Genomic DNA, 14734 nt, shown 5'->3' with positions numbered 1-14734 from the left:
ATCATACGAAGAGAGATTGGCTAAACTGGAGTTACCGACACTGGAGCAAAGAAGAGAGAGAGGTGACCTATTGACCATCTACAGAATCATGAAAGGCACAGAGGTACTCGATAGTGAGAGCTTACTTAACTGGGACAAAAGAAACACAAGAGGACATGGAAAGAAAATAAAAAAACATAGCTATAGAAGAGAACTGAAGAAAAACAGTTTTCCTCATAGAGTTTTGGACACTTGGAACAAACTGGACAATGGAATAGTATGCGCAAAAACCATTCATGAGTTTAAAAACAAACTAGACACTGCAAGATACAAAGGCGGGACATCACGAGCATAGCTCCCCTTCCCGCAAAATACAACTAGGTAAATACAACTAGGTAAATCTACCTTAGAAAAATAGAATAACACCCCTTGTAAGTGTATGTGTGGTGAATAATGATTCAAATTAATAGATACATAGGACAATATTTACAGACCTGTTGGAGTGCAGGGTTTGGCTTGAAGTCTAATAATCTTGGATATTTAAGATATATCACTATATACAGTAGATATATTTCCAAAGAGGGGTGGTGTTTCAAGATTGGAGGAACTAGATACAAGAGGGGTTGACTTGTTGGAGTGCAGGGTTGGGCTTGAAGTGATGCCTTCCAGTAACCTTGCATGGCTTGCAATCTCTGACATTCTATGATTATGAATCCATGGCGGCAACTTCCTATTCATCTGTATCTCTATGTCTAGCTAGTAAGAATTTATAATCTAGGTCAGATAATTAAGAGGGAGAGAGGGTTCCATTTTACAGGTTCCTGAGTATCATGAAATAATGTGGGATTTTTGGATAAATAGACTGGTAAATTGAAGTTGTGGCACATCATCTCAGACCTGTTTTTAGCTGTAAGTGACATTGGGAGTAGCATTCAGCATAGAGGGAGGAGGGATGCGGGGGAAGGGGGTTAGCACATGCTACAAAGGAGTGGGAGACAGGTTATGTATGAAAAGTGAAGGGGGAAATTTTTGTACATTTGTTTTGTTGGATTTATCTTTATGTGTTCCTTGTATATGTTGAAATTTCTCCCAGGCATCCTATCCAGTAATCTTGTATAATGTAAAGGGAATATTAAACATGTGGGCATCACACCTTATAAGAGGGAAGAAGCCGATTGGTATATAGATGGATAGATAGATTGGGAATTCCGAAAATACATGTCTGCCTGTTACAGTTCTTCAACATTTTTTAGCTATTGGTTTGGCTAAGGATGATTTATAATTCAGAGCTTCTTCCTTACTTCTTACCTTATGAATTGGAACAGCATTTGCCCTTCTCCAGTCTTTGGGCATTTTTCTTTCTTCTAGAGAGCATACAATCTATGTGTATGTGTGTTAAATTATGTGTATTTTGTTTGTGTATTTAACAAATATTGTTTCAACCCTTGAAACTATTTCTGAAGGACCTACATTCATCTTCATTAAATTTGTTGCTCAATTCCTTATGCTTGTGATACCTTTAGTGCAACATGTTGCAGATGGTGCAGGAAGCTGTGTCAGGATTGCCATATACAAGAAATTTAATGAGCACAAGTATGATCAGCCCCATTCAGCGAAGTGTATTGGCACGACGCCGTCCCCTATTTACCAGTGTGAGGATATGACACTGGTGATAAGTGTCACATGCAATAATTTTTTATTATTTGATTTTTAGTGTAAGAATTGCAGTACATCTAGAAAACAGTATTTAGTTAACAAAAAAGCAAAGATAAACTTTAAAGAGAAAGTAGACTCCCAACAGTGGTTCAACAATTTATACTGTAGACTACTATGTTTTTTGTCTTTTCAATATATTGTTTGTTTTTCTTATACTTTGTCTCTCCCTCTCCCTTCTTTCCTCTTTACTCTTCTCTTCTTCCTTCTTTCTTCCTTCCATTCTCTTTCTCTGTCCAGTGGATTTTAGGAAGATAGATATATTGACAGAAAACCTTCATGCTCATAAGGCTGAATGGAAAATATATTAATAGATGGGTGAACATTAATGAACAGATAAGTCATGATATTTGCCCATTAATAGATAAATAGATATGAAAGAAATTATTATCCCTGATGGGATTCAGACATTATTGGTGCAAGCACTGAACCTTGTGGAACTCATCTTGTTACTGCTCTCCAGGTTGACATCTTATCCTTTACTACTGTCCTCATGTATCTTTCCATCAAAAAGTCTTTCATCCATTCTATTAGTTTGCCTCTCAGTCCTCCAACATGCTCCAATGTCCACATAAGTTGACTGTGAAGTACATACATACATACATATACCAAGGCTTTTTCCCCCTTACAAGGGGGGTAGCCAAAAAGAAAAAGGCATAAAATCATTCCCACCCATTCCATCCCTGAATACACTCCACACCCTTCCACCCTCCCTCTTATCTTAGCACCTCCTGAATGACAGGTCATCCCTGCACCTTGTCCACTGCCCTGGGTCAGAAGCAGTGTCGCAAGACACAGCACATCCATAGCAAGGCCGCTTCATTAAATCGGCGACCCCCCTCTCCGTCCCCCCATTGCATTGACTGTGAAGTACTTTATCAAATACCTTCTCTAGGTTGAGGTACACGTAGTCCATGCATAATTCTCTCTCCTGCAGCAAATCAATCACTCTCAAGTAAATGCTTAAAAGGTTTGACACACCTGACCTTCCAGATCTGAAGCCAAACTGAAAATGTTCATCTTTTCAAGATATTTGGTCCATGGATCTTTCACAATCCTTTCACATAATTTCACTATTATACTGGTTAGTGATACTGGCCTATTAGTTGGTGGTGTTTGTTTCCACATTTGTGATTTGGTATCCTATTTGCCCTTTTCCAATCAGGTGGCACAATGCCTTCTTTCCATGAACATGTGATAAGACTGGATCTTGTCTGCTAGTTGTTTCCCCACATTCTTTAACCTCTTCAATACGAGTCAAATTCTCACATGCAGCATCAGATGCCTGATGTACGATGATTGATGCATCACAATACTTGTATTTACCTAGTTGTATTTTGTGGGAAGGGAAGCTATGCTCGTGGTGTCCCGCCATTGTATCTCGCAGTGTCTAGTTTGCTTTTAAACTCATGAATGGTTTTTGCACATACTATTTCATTATCCATATTGTTCCAAGTGTGTTGTAAAGTAAAGTCACTGGTGTATTACTCATTCTCATTCATTGAGTAATAATACACACAGAAAATGTGATCAAGCCAGATCACAGAATTCGGGGGTCACTCAGCTACAACTACAAAGTAAATATAATAAAGATACTGACACTGGCATCCACACATACCCACTTGCACCTCATGACACCTATGTAGGCATCATCAAATTGAAGAGATTAAGTATCCAGTTTGAGATCCTGTCAGGCTCTTAAGCTTTTGTCACATCCAGTGATCCCAGGAGATTGAGTACTTCCCTCACTTCTACATTTATATCTGCTGGTTTTTTGTTCCCCTTACTTTTCTCCAAAACATTGCTTTCTTTTGTAAAGACTGATTGGAAACCTTCATTCATTATTTCTGCCTGAGCTGAGGCCTCTTCAAAGACCTCATCATCTATTAACTTGGTGATTTCTTCCCTGTGTCTCAATTTATAAATTGTAAACCTGTAACAGTTTCTGTTCATCTTTGGATATATGTACTATATCTCTTTCAAAATTGGTTTCTTCCTCCATGCAAATTCTTGCATAGTCATTCCTAGCTTGTTTGTAAGCTTCTTTAGTTTTATTGTTTCTTTTCTTCTTCCACTTTCTCTAAGCCTTCCTGACCTTTTTTGCAATCTCACACTTTTTGTTAAACCAGTCTTGTTTTTGCTTCTTCCTTCCTCATCTTTGGTACATGTTTGTTCACTCCTAGGTTGTAAATGCCAAAAAGCTTTCCCTTTTCCTCCTTATTCCTATGGTATTCATGAATTCCTCCCAGTTTGTTTCTTCAAAGAATTTTCTCAACCCCAAGTAATCTGCTTTTCTTAAATTGTGTCTACCTTGCCCATGTGATTCATTCCTTGGCTCTATTTCCTCTTCCACTAGCTGAATTTCAGTTGTAACATGGTCACTTTTTCCTATTGGGCAAAGGTAGTTCAAGGAACTGATGATGTCTGGCTCTTTGGTTAGTAACAGATCTAATCTTGTGGGAATGTCATCTTCTCTTACTGGGTCATTTCCTTTACCCACAGGGTCATTGTGTTCTCATTGTTATACTCAACAGTGTATTTCCCCAGGAATCTGCTTTGCCACATGCTTCCCATTCCTCCCAGTTGATGTCACCACACTCAAAATCTCCAATAAGGACTTGTGTTACTACTTTGTTCAATATTTTTCTTAAGAAAAAAGTTGTATCCTTTAACATTTCTTGATATTCAGTTTCATCCCAAGCTCTTCTCTTGAGGGGAACATATGCCACCATGAAGTCTCTTATATTGTGTCCTTTAGTACTAATCTTTAGGTGAATTGCTTCAGCCCTGCCCTCACTCAGATTTGTTTCTTCCACCTTTATGTCACTTTTCTCCACAAGCATTACTACTTTACCCTTTTTATCTTCTCTTTCTCTTCTCCAGGAGATTTATCTGTTGTTCCCCAACTGTATATCAACATTCTTTGTGAGTTTGGTCTCTACTAGACACAATATATCAAGCTCATTTATCCTTAAGTAGTTATTTATCTCCAACCTAGCTGATAGTAAACCATCAACATTAGCATATGCTATTCTAAGTTTCCTTGTAGTGCTTACTTTGCAATACTGCCCTCTTGTTTTCTTAGAAACCATTTCCTTACCTTCTGATTGACAACTCCACTACCCCCCCCCCCTTTTTTTTTTTTTTTTTTTTTTTTTTTACAATTTTTTATTTTTTTTTTTTTTTTTTTTTTTTTTTTTTTTTTTTTTTTTTTTTTTTTTTTTTTTTTTTATCATTCTTTGCTTCCACTAAAGGCTTTCATGTCTTTGCTCATTCCTCTTTGTTAGTACCTTTCCTAATCCAAATATTTTAACCTTTCCTCACATACTAACTTCCAAGACTTGCTGATTACTTCTTTTACCATGACTTGCGACTTGAACTTTACTTTTATTGGACGTGCAAAATTTATCTTACATTTGCCTTACCTATGCATGCTATCAATCTGGTCTGTTACATCCAAGTCCTGCCCTAGAGTTGTTGATATGATTATTTGCATTTCTTTTACTTGATGTAACCCTACAAACATGATTTAGGGGCCCAACATTGGCCATAGGTTGGCCCATTTTTTACCAATATATGCCAACTTAAAGCCAATGTTGGACAGATGTTGGCCCAATAAATCATGTTTGCAAGGAACTTCCATGAGATGCATTTTTATTGGCATCCAAAGGTTAAGATGCATCTAAACATGTTGACAGCATCTGTTTTATGTAGGCCGATGTTTGGGTCACCTCCTCACCTGGCCAGAGCTATTGGAAACCATCCCAAGAAACCTGTAGTTGGTTCTGGGAATTGAACTCATGACCATCTGCTCATGAGATCGACATGATATCCAATGTGCTACCACTCAGCCCATACATAATACAATTTACTATTTTTATTTTGCTCAATCTTTTTGTTACTTTTTATTGTATGGTTTAACTAAAATTGGTGTTTATTTTATAATACTCATACTTTCTTAATGTTGTTTTTGAAACAGGGAAGAGTTGAAGTATCTCCTGTTGCAGAAGTTAGACCAAATATCAAGCCATCAAAAGACAGCAAAGTAGGTCAAAATTCTTACTCAGGTAATCTTTACAGCAAGCCTTCTATGCTTCTGTCCTCATTCCAAAAACAAAACCACCTGCACAACCAACAACAGCAGTATGCACAAGAAAACCAGCAATATCACAGTGAACATCAACCTCAGCTGCAGCAGAGTTGTCAGAAGATTTTCCAGAACCAGCAAATGGACCAGCAGCATTGCAAGACCCAGAATCTAGAACATTTGAATCAGAATGAGCCTCATTTGTCACAAACTAAGGCAAGTGGCCATCACAAAAATTACCTCCAACGGCAGGTGAATTTTTGCAATAGAATTCAAATTGATAAAGAACGGAAGCATGTGGAATATCATGGGAAGGAAATACAGAGGTTGCCAGAAGCAGCTGTCCAAACTTTACAGAAAACTGAGGTAGAAAGACAAGTGGAGTCAAAACAGGTTTGTTTAAATTAATTAATCATCTCATAAGATATAGCATTTTAATCATCTCATATCCCATTAAAATATGACACAAGAAGTGAGTAACCAACATTATAGCAGAAAGACAGTACAGAGTAACTCAAAACAACCAAATCCCAGGTACAAAAAAAGACTACAGTGAAGTCCCTTAGGGTGCAATATTTTCACCATCACTGTTCAATCTCTTCATGAATGATCTCTAAACTCCAAAATCAGAACTAAACACCAGTGCTTCCATGCAGATGACCTGACAGGAGATACCCAACACAGTAAATACAAAAGAGCAGTAAAGAACACCCAAGCATACTTGAACAAACTGGAACAGTTGCTCAAAAATAACGGAATGGAAGCTTCACCCCAGAAATCAACAGTAACCTTACTCATACCAGATAACCATGAATATAAAAAACACCCTGTAGTAAAATTAGATGGCCAAATCCTTCCTCTGGAAAAGAATCCTAAAATTATGGGCCTCGCATTAGATACTTTATATAACTTACACCCCACATATCAAAGACCTAACACCAAAAATCATAAAAGAAACATACACCAATAGCTTTGTTTCCCCTTACTCCACTCTCACTCACCCCCTCCCTCCCTCCCTCTTATCTTGGCTCCTACTGGATGATGGGCCATCCCTGCATCTTGCCCACTGTCCTGGGTCAGAAGCAATGTAGAAAGACGCAGCACATCCACAGCAAGGCCGCTTCATTTAATCAATGATCCCCCCTCTCCATCCCCTCATACAGAAAAAGAGAAGACTAAGAAATCTCTTTGAGCTGCTTCAAAATATCATTTACACTTACCCCTTCACCCTCACCCCCCACCCACTCCCTTTCATGCATGACAGCATCATCCATACACAACCATTCTCCACTGACCCCCATATTCTTTCTCCCTTCCTTCCTCAACAAACATTCCCCTCTTTCCCAATGCCCCTTTTACCCCATCCATCCATCTCATCCTTGGTCACCCCCTCATGTTCACCCCTTCCAACTCTGTCTTCTACACCTCTTTTACTAATCTTTCTTCACTCATTCTTTCCATGTGTCCAAATCATCCCAATACTCTTTCATCAGCACTTATCTCCCAACTCCCTTTCCCCCCTGTTCTCCTCCTCACTTCCTCATATCTCACTCTATCCAGTCTAGTAACCCCTACCATACTTCTCAGGTATTTCATCTCAAAAGGGAAAGGGAATTGGGAGACAGGGTTGATGGAAGAGTATTGGGATGATTTGGACACGTGGAAAGAATGAGTGGAAAAAAAAACTAAATACATAGCAAGCACTGACTTTGGACAACAGAAAGAAACTCAAATAACCATCTACAAGCAATTCATAAGAATCACCCTTGACCACACCTCCACAGCATGATTCTTCATAGTCAGTAAAACAAATACAAACTTTGAAAAAAAGGAGTACTAAGAGTAATAACCAGATGTATCAAAAAACTCCTATTGGGCACCTATATACAGAAACCAAAATACTCTTTATAGATAGAATACCACATGAAAATGACAGGAACACAAATCTGCACCAGAATCCAAAACACTTGACACCCTTCACACTATATTTCACAAATACCATCAACAAAACACATAAAAAATACTGTGCCAGCAACCTACTACTCAAATATCTATAGCAATCTACCACCTGTACCACACAAAACAGCCTCACAAAAATACACTCATATTACTAAACAACCCACACAAGAAATTCTAACAACATAACAACAGGCCCCAGACGTAAACCCATTAGAGAATACACTCCCACACCAACAAGAACCACATTGGCAAACCTGTGCTTAGGACAGCATCCACCATTAAAGTAGTACCAAAACAGAGTAGCCATCAAACTGCCCTAGGTGTAATCACCTTACAGAAGATGCTGAACACCTTATATTACAATATCTCCCACTAACAATACCCTGACAACAACACAGTATTTCTTCCCTGAGTGACTTATGGTCCTGCCAGCCAAGAGGTTGTTGTTGGATACCAGAAGTCCACAGGTCTTCTGCAAGAGAAACCAGAGGCAACAGATTGATTGAATTGTAGGGGTGTGCCAATTAATTGGCATTGGCAAGAATTGACACTTTTTTGGTGAATCTGCATTTTTTTTTTTAGAAAGGGATTCGGCATTGACAATATTTTGCCGATGACGATGCCAATTCAGTAATTCACCTGCTATTGTTCTGGTGGTTGTATAGGGCCATCCAGTATATTATGTGCTATATGAGATACCACTACCAAATAATCATTGCTTTGTTTTATTTTCACATAGTATCACAACTGTAGGGAATGAGGTGGCTAGGAATATGCTGTGGTAGTGGTAAACCTACACTGCCGTCTGGTGCCGTAGCACACGTTTTGAAAATATTATGCAGAGGTGATAAAATCTGTAGACACGTGGACATAAGACCGGAGAAACTTAAAATAGCAGCTCAAGTCAGAGTAAATATTAGAGCAAATAATATTATTTTTTTATTTTTTTGTATTATATAAACTTATTATAATTATTTTCATTTACTTATTCATTTATTTATTTATTTATTTTTTATTATTATTTTTTTTAACAGCAGTTTCTATAATAGAAATTAAGCAAGAGTAATATGGGAGTAAATTGTCTGGGCATCTGGTTATAGGCATGAAAAATAGGGGGACAGATTTACTCCCACTTACTCCACAGCAATTTATAGCCAAACAAATAATTTATAAAGAATTTTTTGATGCATTTTGACAAGTAGATACATAACAATATAGCTTTATGCTTTTTGACAATGACAGCTATGACTTTGACTCATGTTTAGATGATTTGCCGTCAAATTCACAATCACATGAGTCAAATTTGGACAAAGCAAAACTTCAGTGAAAAAAAGTTAAGAAGATCTTCATCTGTTCTGACACTTCAAAGCAAAGTTGATAAATTTTGCTCTCTCCTACTGGAACCACATGGCTCAAATTCCTTGAGTTGGTGGAGAGACAACCTCAACTTATATCCTGAACTTGGGAAAGTTGCCAACAAAATGCTGTACTCTCCACCTTTGAAAGATTGAAGAGAAAGAGGTGATATAATTACAGTATTCAGGTCACTAAAGGGGATAGATTGCATAGAGAGAAGAGATCTGAGTAAAGATGGGGGGAGGGCTTTAAGAGGTCATGGGAGTAAATTAAGAAAGACCACTTGTCGAAAGGATATGAAGAAATAGAGTTTTCCATTTAGATGAAATAGGTTAGAAAATTATATGACCCAAGCTCGAATAGTACAGGAGTTCAAATCTAAATATGATAATTGAAAATCTAAGATATAGATTAAGTTGGAACCATACATGAATATAAAGGTGGGTATGTTAGAAAATTAGAGAATAGGAGACAGGACCCAATGAGCATTGCTCCTTTCCTGTATACTACAATTAGGTAAATACACACACATGCCATAATATACAATACATCCAAGTCATTCAAACAACATTACAAATATAAGGACAAAATGTACACCTAGACTCAATGCACTTAAATCACTTGCAGGTGCAACATTCAGACAGATCAAAATAGCACTACATAGACAAACAATGTACAGGGTGTGGCAGATATAACTCCCACATTTCAAAGGGTGATTGAAAAAAAAAAGGTCCAAGTTATCATCAAAAACATTGTACTTCCCAAATGTAGATATATAAAAGTTTTTTTTACATTAGGTTTTATAAATTGTATTGTCCAAATCGTCTTCTCCTTTTATGCATGGGGGGACGGAGAGGGGGGGTGGTTCGCCGATTTAATGAAGCGGCCTTGCTATGGATGTGCTGTGTCTTGCGACACTGCTTCTGACCCAGGGCAGTGGACAAGGTGCAGGAATGACCTGTCATCCAGGAGGTGCTAAGATAAGAGGGAGGGTAGAGGGGTGTGGAATGTATTCAGGGATGGAATGGGTGGGAATGATTTTTTGCCTTTTCCTTTTTGGCTACCTCCCTTGTAAGGGGGAAAAAGCCTTGGTATATGTATGTATTGTCCAAATGGTGGCCTTGCTGGGTGATACACATTTGGAGCCGTTCTTGAAAGTTTTCCATCACTCTCACTAGCATGTTGGGCGAGATTCCTTCAATTTCTTCTTGAATGGTCTCCTTCAGTTGGTCCAAAGACTGAAGACATTGTTTGAAAACCTTCACCTTGAGGTACCCGTAAAAAAAAAAGTCACGGAACTGTCTTGTGTAAGGAGACCACTCAACCTGGAACCATCTGCAAAATTCTTCAAGGGCAATGTGCTATGTGTGCCATAGTTCTGTCCTGTTGGAACCAGAAGTCCTCTGGGTTGTGTTCCTCCTTATACTCTTTGATTTTCGGCCACAGAAAATTCTCCAACATGTTGCAGTATTGGTTGGAATTGACAGTAACTGTGACTCCACCTTCTTCAAAAACATAAGGCCCAATGATGCCTATAGATACCACAGCACACCAAATGGTCAACATTGGGCTGGGAAGAGGTGCATGGAGTTTTTGAGGGTTTTTGACAGCCCAGTAGCAGAAATTTTGTTTGTTCACTGAGCTAGAAAGGTGGAAATGGGCTTCATCACTACTCCACAGAATACCAGTGGGAGGCACAGTTGCTTGCAAGGATAGCATTACAGCACTCCATACATCTTCCCCAGTCTGCAGACAATTCCTGACCAATCATAATCTTGCATGGATGTAAATAAAGGTCAGTATGCAAGATTCGCCTCACAGTACTTCCCGAAATCATAATAGCTAAGGTATGTTTCCTTGCTGAATGCCCTGGAGACTGCTCAATCGAATCCCTCATTGCTGTGATGTTTTCAGGTGTTCTCACACATTTGTAATATCCAGGTGGTTTTCTCTTCAGTGTAGATCCTGTTTTCCTTACTCTCTGTACCCACAGCAAAATTGTTTTCCGGTCTGGAACACTTTTATTAGCATGTAAACCGAACTGCCTGCAAAACACTCTCCCAACCACAGCATAGCATTGACTGAAAACTATATTATGTACTTGAGCTAACAAAACCGTATATGCTCGGTGATGAATTATGCAAGCCCCACATGGGCCTCTAACCTCACTAAGACAAACCGCAACACCTTAGTCTATATAGAACAAAACCTTAAAGATAGGCTACACAAACACAACACCCACAGAACATTTATACCTACACCATGAAACAGAAGTCAAGGATTACCTTGACACGAGAGGCACACACACACATTTTCTGCAGCCTCCACAAACACAGCCCACTCACTACACTACATGGCAGAACACCCACTCATGCCAAGAAACATCAAACACAAATACTCTCATCTCCCTCCACAAATATCAGACACTCACCTCCAGAAGCATATCCATAATCATATTACTCACTGTTCCATCAATAAACTGAAAGACAACATATTCCTGCATGCCCAACCCCCTGATATACATCCCTCTGAATCCTCTTTCCCTCAAGAGGACAGAATTCACCTGGCCAGGCTGTGGTGTGGCCCTTCATTTCCAGCCTTTCTAAGTTACCAGAGGAGGCTGGATGACTGCATCACAGATAATTGTCCAGGATGTAACATTACACCCCATACTGTACAACATATTATGGAAGACTGCATTGTACACAATTATGCATGCCAACAACACAACATATACACTGTAAGGGATTTGTGGGAAAACTCCATTCCAGCCAAGACATTCCTCAGGGAGACAGGACTGCTTGGCCAGACAATGACAACAACAACATATCCACAGCAGGGCCTGACAGCCTAAGCAGCTTTATTTGCATGGTGACCCTCCCTCCTTGTCCCCTCACACATAATTAGGGAAGATAGCCATGTCAATTTATCATCCATTCACATTCTCCATTTGCACCTACTGTATCTCTTGCCTTCTCCTTTCCCTGCTCAACAGATCTTTAATAATTATAATAATAATTTTTATTTGGCATGGAATCAATATACATGAAGTGCAGATAATGAAAAGAACACATAGTTCAAAATATCAATTACAGATGCCTAAATATTACCCTTTTACCCCTATCCGTCCCTTTCATTCTTGGTCTTCCCTTCAAGTTCATTCTCTCCACCTCAGCCTTACTGGTGTTGAATGATGTGCTGTTAGGCCCTTTTTTTTATATAATTTTTAGCATTTTATTTTATGAATACCAAGATATAGATTATTTTGTAGTTTTGCAAATATTTTGAGATAGCTCCTAGAAGCATACAAGGTATACTAAATTAATAAGCTTCTTTTTATTACAGAATTTTTTTGAAATAATATGTGATGGTAGTAGTTCTGAAGAAGATTTCTCCCGTCCTGCAGTTTGGGTTAATAAGAAGCTGTGTTTTGGGCAAAAATGTGAACTAATGCCATTGCCAAAACCATACTCTGTAATTGCCACACCAAGTCTAAAATCACAAAGGAAATTGAAAACGGAAAAGATTGTCAGAGTATCATCTTTCAAGGAAGTAGCTCCTCGGATTAGATATACCCCAAATAAATTGAGAAAAAACAGTACCCACTCCATCCTGTCTCCATTCATTTCTCATGGAAACTTTATAAATATTCAAAATGAAATTTGAAAAGCCAGAAATGAAGAGGGAAATGAAACACACTTTTCAGACATGCAGAAACACTAAGAAAGTTCCTGTTCCATCCAGACTTGAACCTCCAAAGATATGAACACATTTCCTATTGACCATGATGCACAAATGGATTTTAGACATATAAGCAGGCATCATTCTAAAGCATCTTGTCAACTGCTGGAAATAATGAATAACTAATGTTATCAGAAGGCTTGAATCATTTTGGTTGAAAGGTGTTAATTTCCTCACAAAATTTACATTCATTTATGCACATGGTTTGCAACAACATAGATTTGATAGATATGTATATATTTCCAGTCTTAGGCTACTTAAGTGGTTTGGCTTGATTTTACTTTTTTATGTTACTACCAAAATGGTATTTATTTCAAGGAATAGAATGTTAGAAACTTGTAGTTGTGAAACTTAACTAAACATAGTCTTTGATTTAATGGACCTCAAATTTATGGATTTTGGAGGCAATGGGCAAAATCCAGTGACTGAACAATTTTCTGATTCACCCCCCACACACACACACACAATACAATCACAACATATCAAGAACTAAAAACACTGGATCAACTTTGAAAGATGAAAGAGAAAAAGGCTATTAAGGATAGGAGGGCTTTAGGAGGTTATGGGAACAAATTAAGGAAAGCTACATGTCTGAAGGATGTGAAGAAATAGTTTGCATATAGGTGCATAAATACTTGGAATAGCCCAAGCTCAAACAATACATGAATTCAAACCTTAATGTTATAATTGGAAATCAAAGACATAAGTTGGAATTATACATGAATTTGAGACAAAGTATGTTAAATTGGAAAGTAGGAGGTACGACCCAATGAGCATTGCTCCTTGTATACTACAGTTAGGTAAATACATTTTTACAATCCTTGGTAAATCACATATTGAATTCCAATGAATATGTTTAATTCGTTATATTTATTAGATCCAGGTTCTCCACTTTTGTCTGCTAAATCAAGGGTTAGGGTTGGGTGCGATGAAAGCTGCATATGTACATCAAAGGGTGGGTGCAGTGCTTATGGAGCTTCATGTGAGTCTCTCTCTCTCTCTCTCTCTCTTTCATAATTTTATTGATTTCATGATAATTAGTGAGTGTAAACATGATACTTAATCACCATGTGACATACAGTGGGCCCACTGTATATAGAAACATGATAGGGATGGTAGGCTTTTTTCAAGCCCTCCAGAGCTCTGGCACCTATAAAATTGTCTCTGCACCTCTGATGTATATATATATATTTACCTAGTTGTATTATATGGGAAGGGAAGCTATGCTCATGGTGACCCATTTTTGTATCTTGCAAGATCAAGTTTGTTCTTAAATTCTTGTATTGTGTTTGCACACACTATTTTTTCATCTAATTTGTTCCATATATCTATCACTCTGTGTGGGAAGCTGTTCTTTTTCAGGTCTCTTCTGCAGTTTTCCTTTTTGAGTTTCATATATGTTTGTGTGTACATTTATATATATATGCAAAGTAGACCACTTGGAAAAAGAAACTAACAAAGCAGAGCGCTTTCATATATTACATCTTCAGTGCAAAAAGTATATATATATATTCATATTTTTATTATCAACAAGGAAGTACAACATTTATTACTTTTAAACTTTAGAATGAGAGATTACTATGTTTCTGATAATAAAAGTTGAATTGGGTATGATTTTTTTTTAACAGCAAACTGGCAATTGGCATTGGTTTGGGAATTGAGCCTGTGGCTTTGTGCAAGTGGTCACTGGAGACGACCGTGATGTAATTACAATATGGTCAATTATATTTGGTAAGCACACCTGCCTGGACTGTGGGAGGTCCTGGATTTGATTCCCAGTCAGTGCCAGCTTTACAGTGACACTCCCTAACACACATGATGCAGTGAGTAGGATCCCCACAGCAGTGTACATTACCAGACTGGCAGAGACCCAGGGAATAGAGATTTCTGAGTAGTCAC

The 14734-nt window shown here is 38.1% G+C and overlaps 1 protein-coding gene across 5 annotated transcripts in view; it reads left to right on the top strand.

Annotated features, from left to right (window-relative positions):
* Positions 1 to 14439, top strand: part of LOC143038873 (uncharacterized) — a 113702-nt gene extending 99263 nt beyond the window's left edge. For 4 of the 5 annotated variants that reach the window (XM_076208535.1, XM_076208532.1, XM_076208534.1 and 1 more), the window contains 3 exons: positions 1518 to 1631; positions 5672 to 6172; positions 12440 to 14439. In XM_076208535.1, the coding sequence (XP_076064650.1) occupies positions 1518 to 1631; positions 5672 to 6172; positions 12440 to 12760 (936 nt within the window). In that variant the 3' untranslated portion in view covers positions 12761 to 14439. The remainder of the gene's footprint in view (positions 1 to 1517; positions 1632 to 5671; positions 6173 to 12439) is intronic. The other variant, XM_076208533.1, reaches the window with a different exon arrangement.
* Positions 14440 to 14734: the final 295 nt, after the last annotated feature.

The sequence above is a fragment of the Oratosquilla oratoria genome, chromosome 25 (assembly GCF_046742065.1).
Source record: "Oratosquilla oratoria isolate Oo_2021 chromosome 25, ASM4674206v1, whole genome shotgun sequence".
Taxonomy (NCBI): domain Eukaryota; kingdom Metazoa; phylum Arthropoda; class Malacostraca; order Stomatopoda; family Squillidae; genus Oratosquilla; species Oratosquilla oratoria.
Note: the sequence above shows the minus strand (reverse complement) of the source record. Positions and strands in the feature narration are given on the sequence as shown.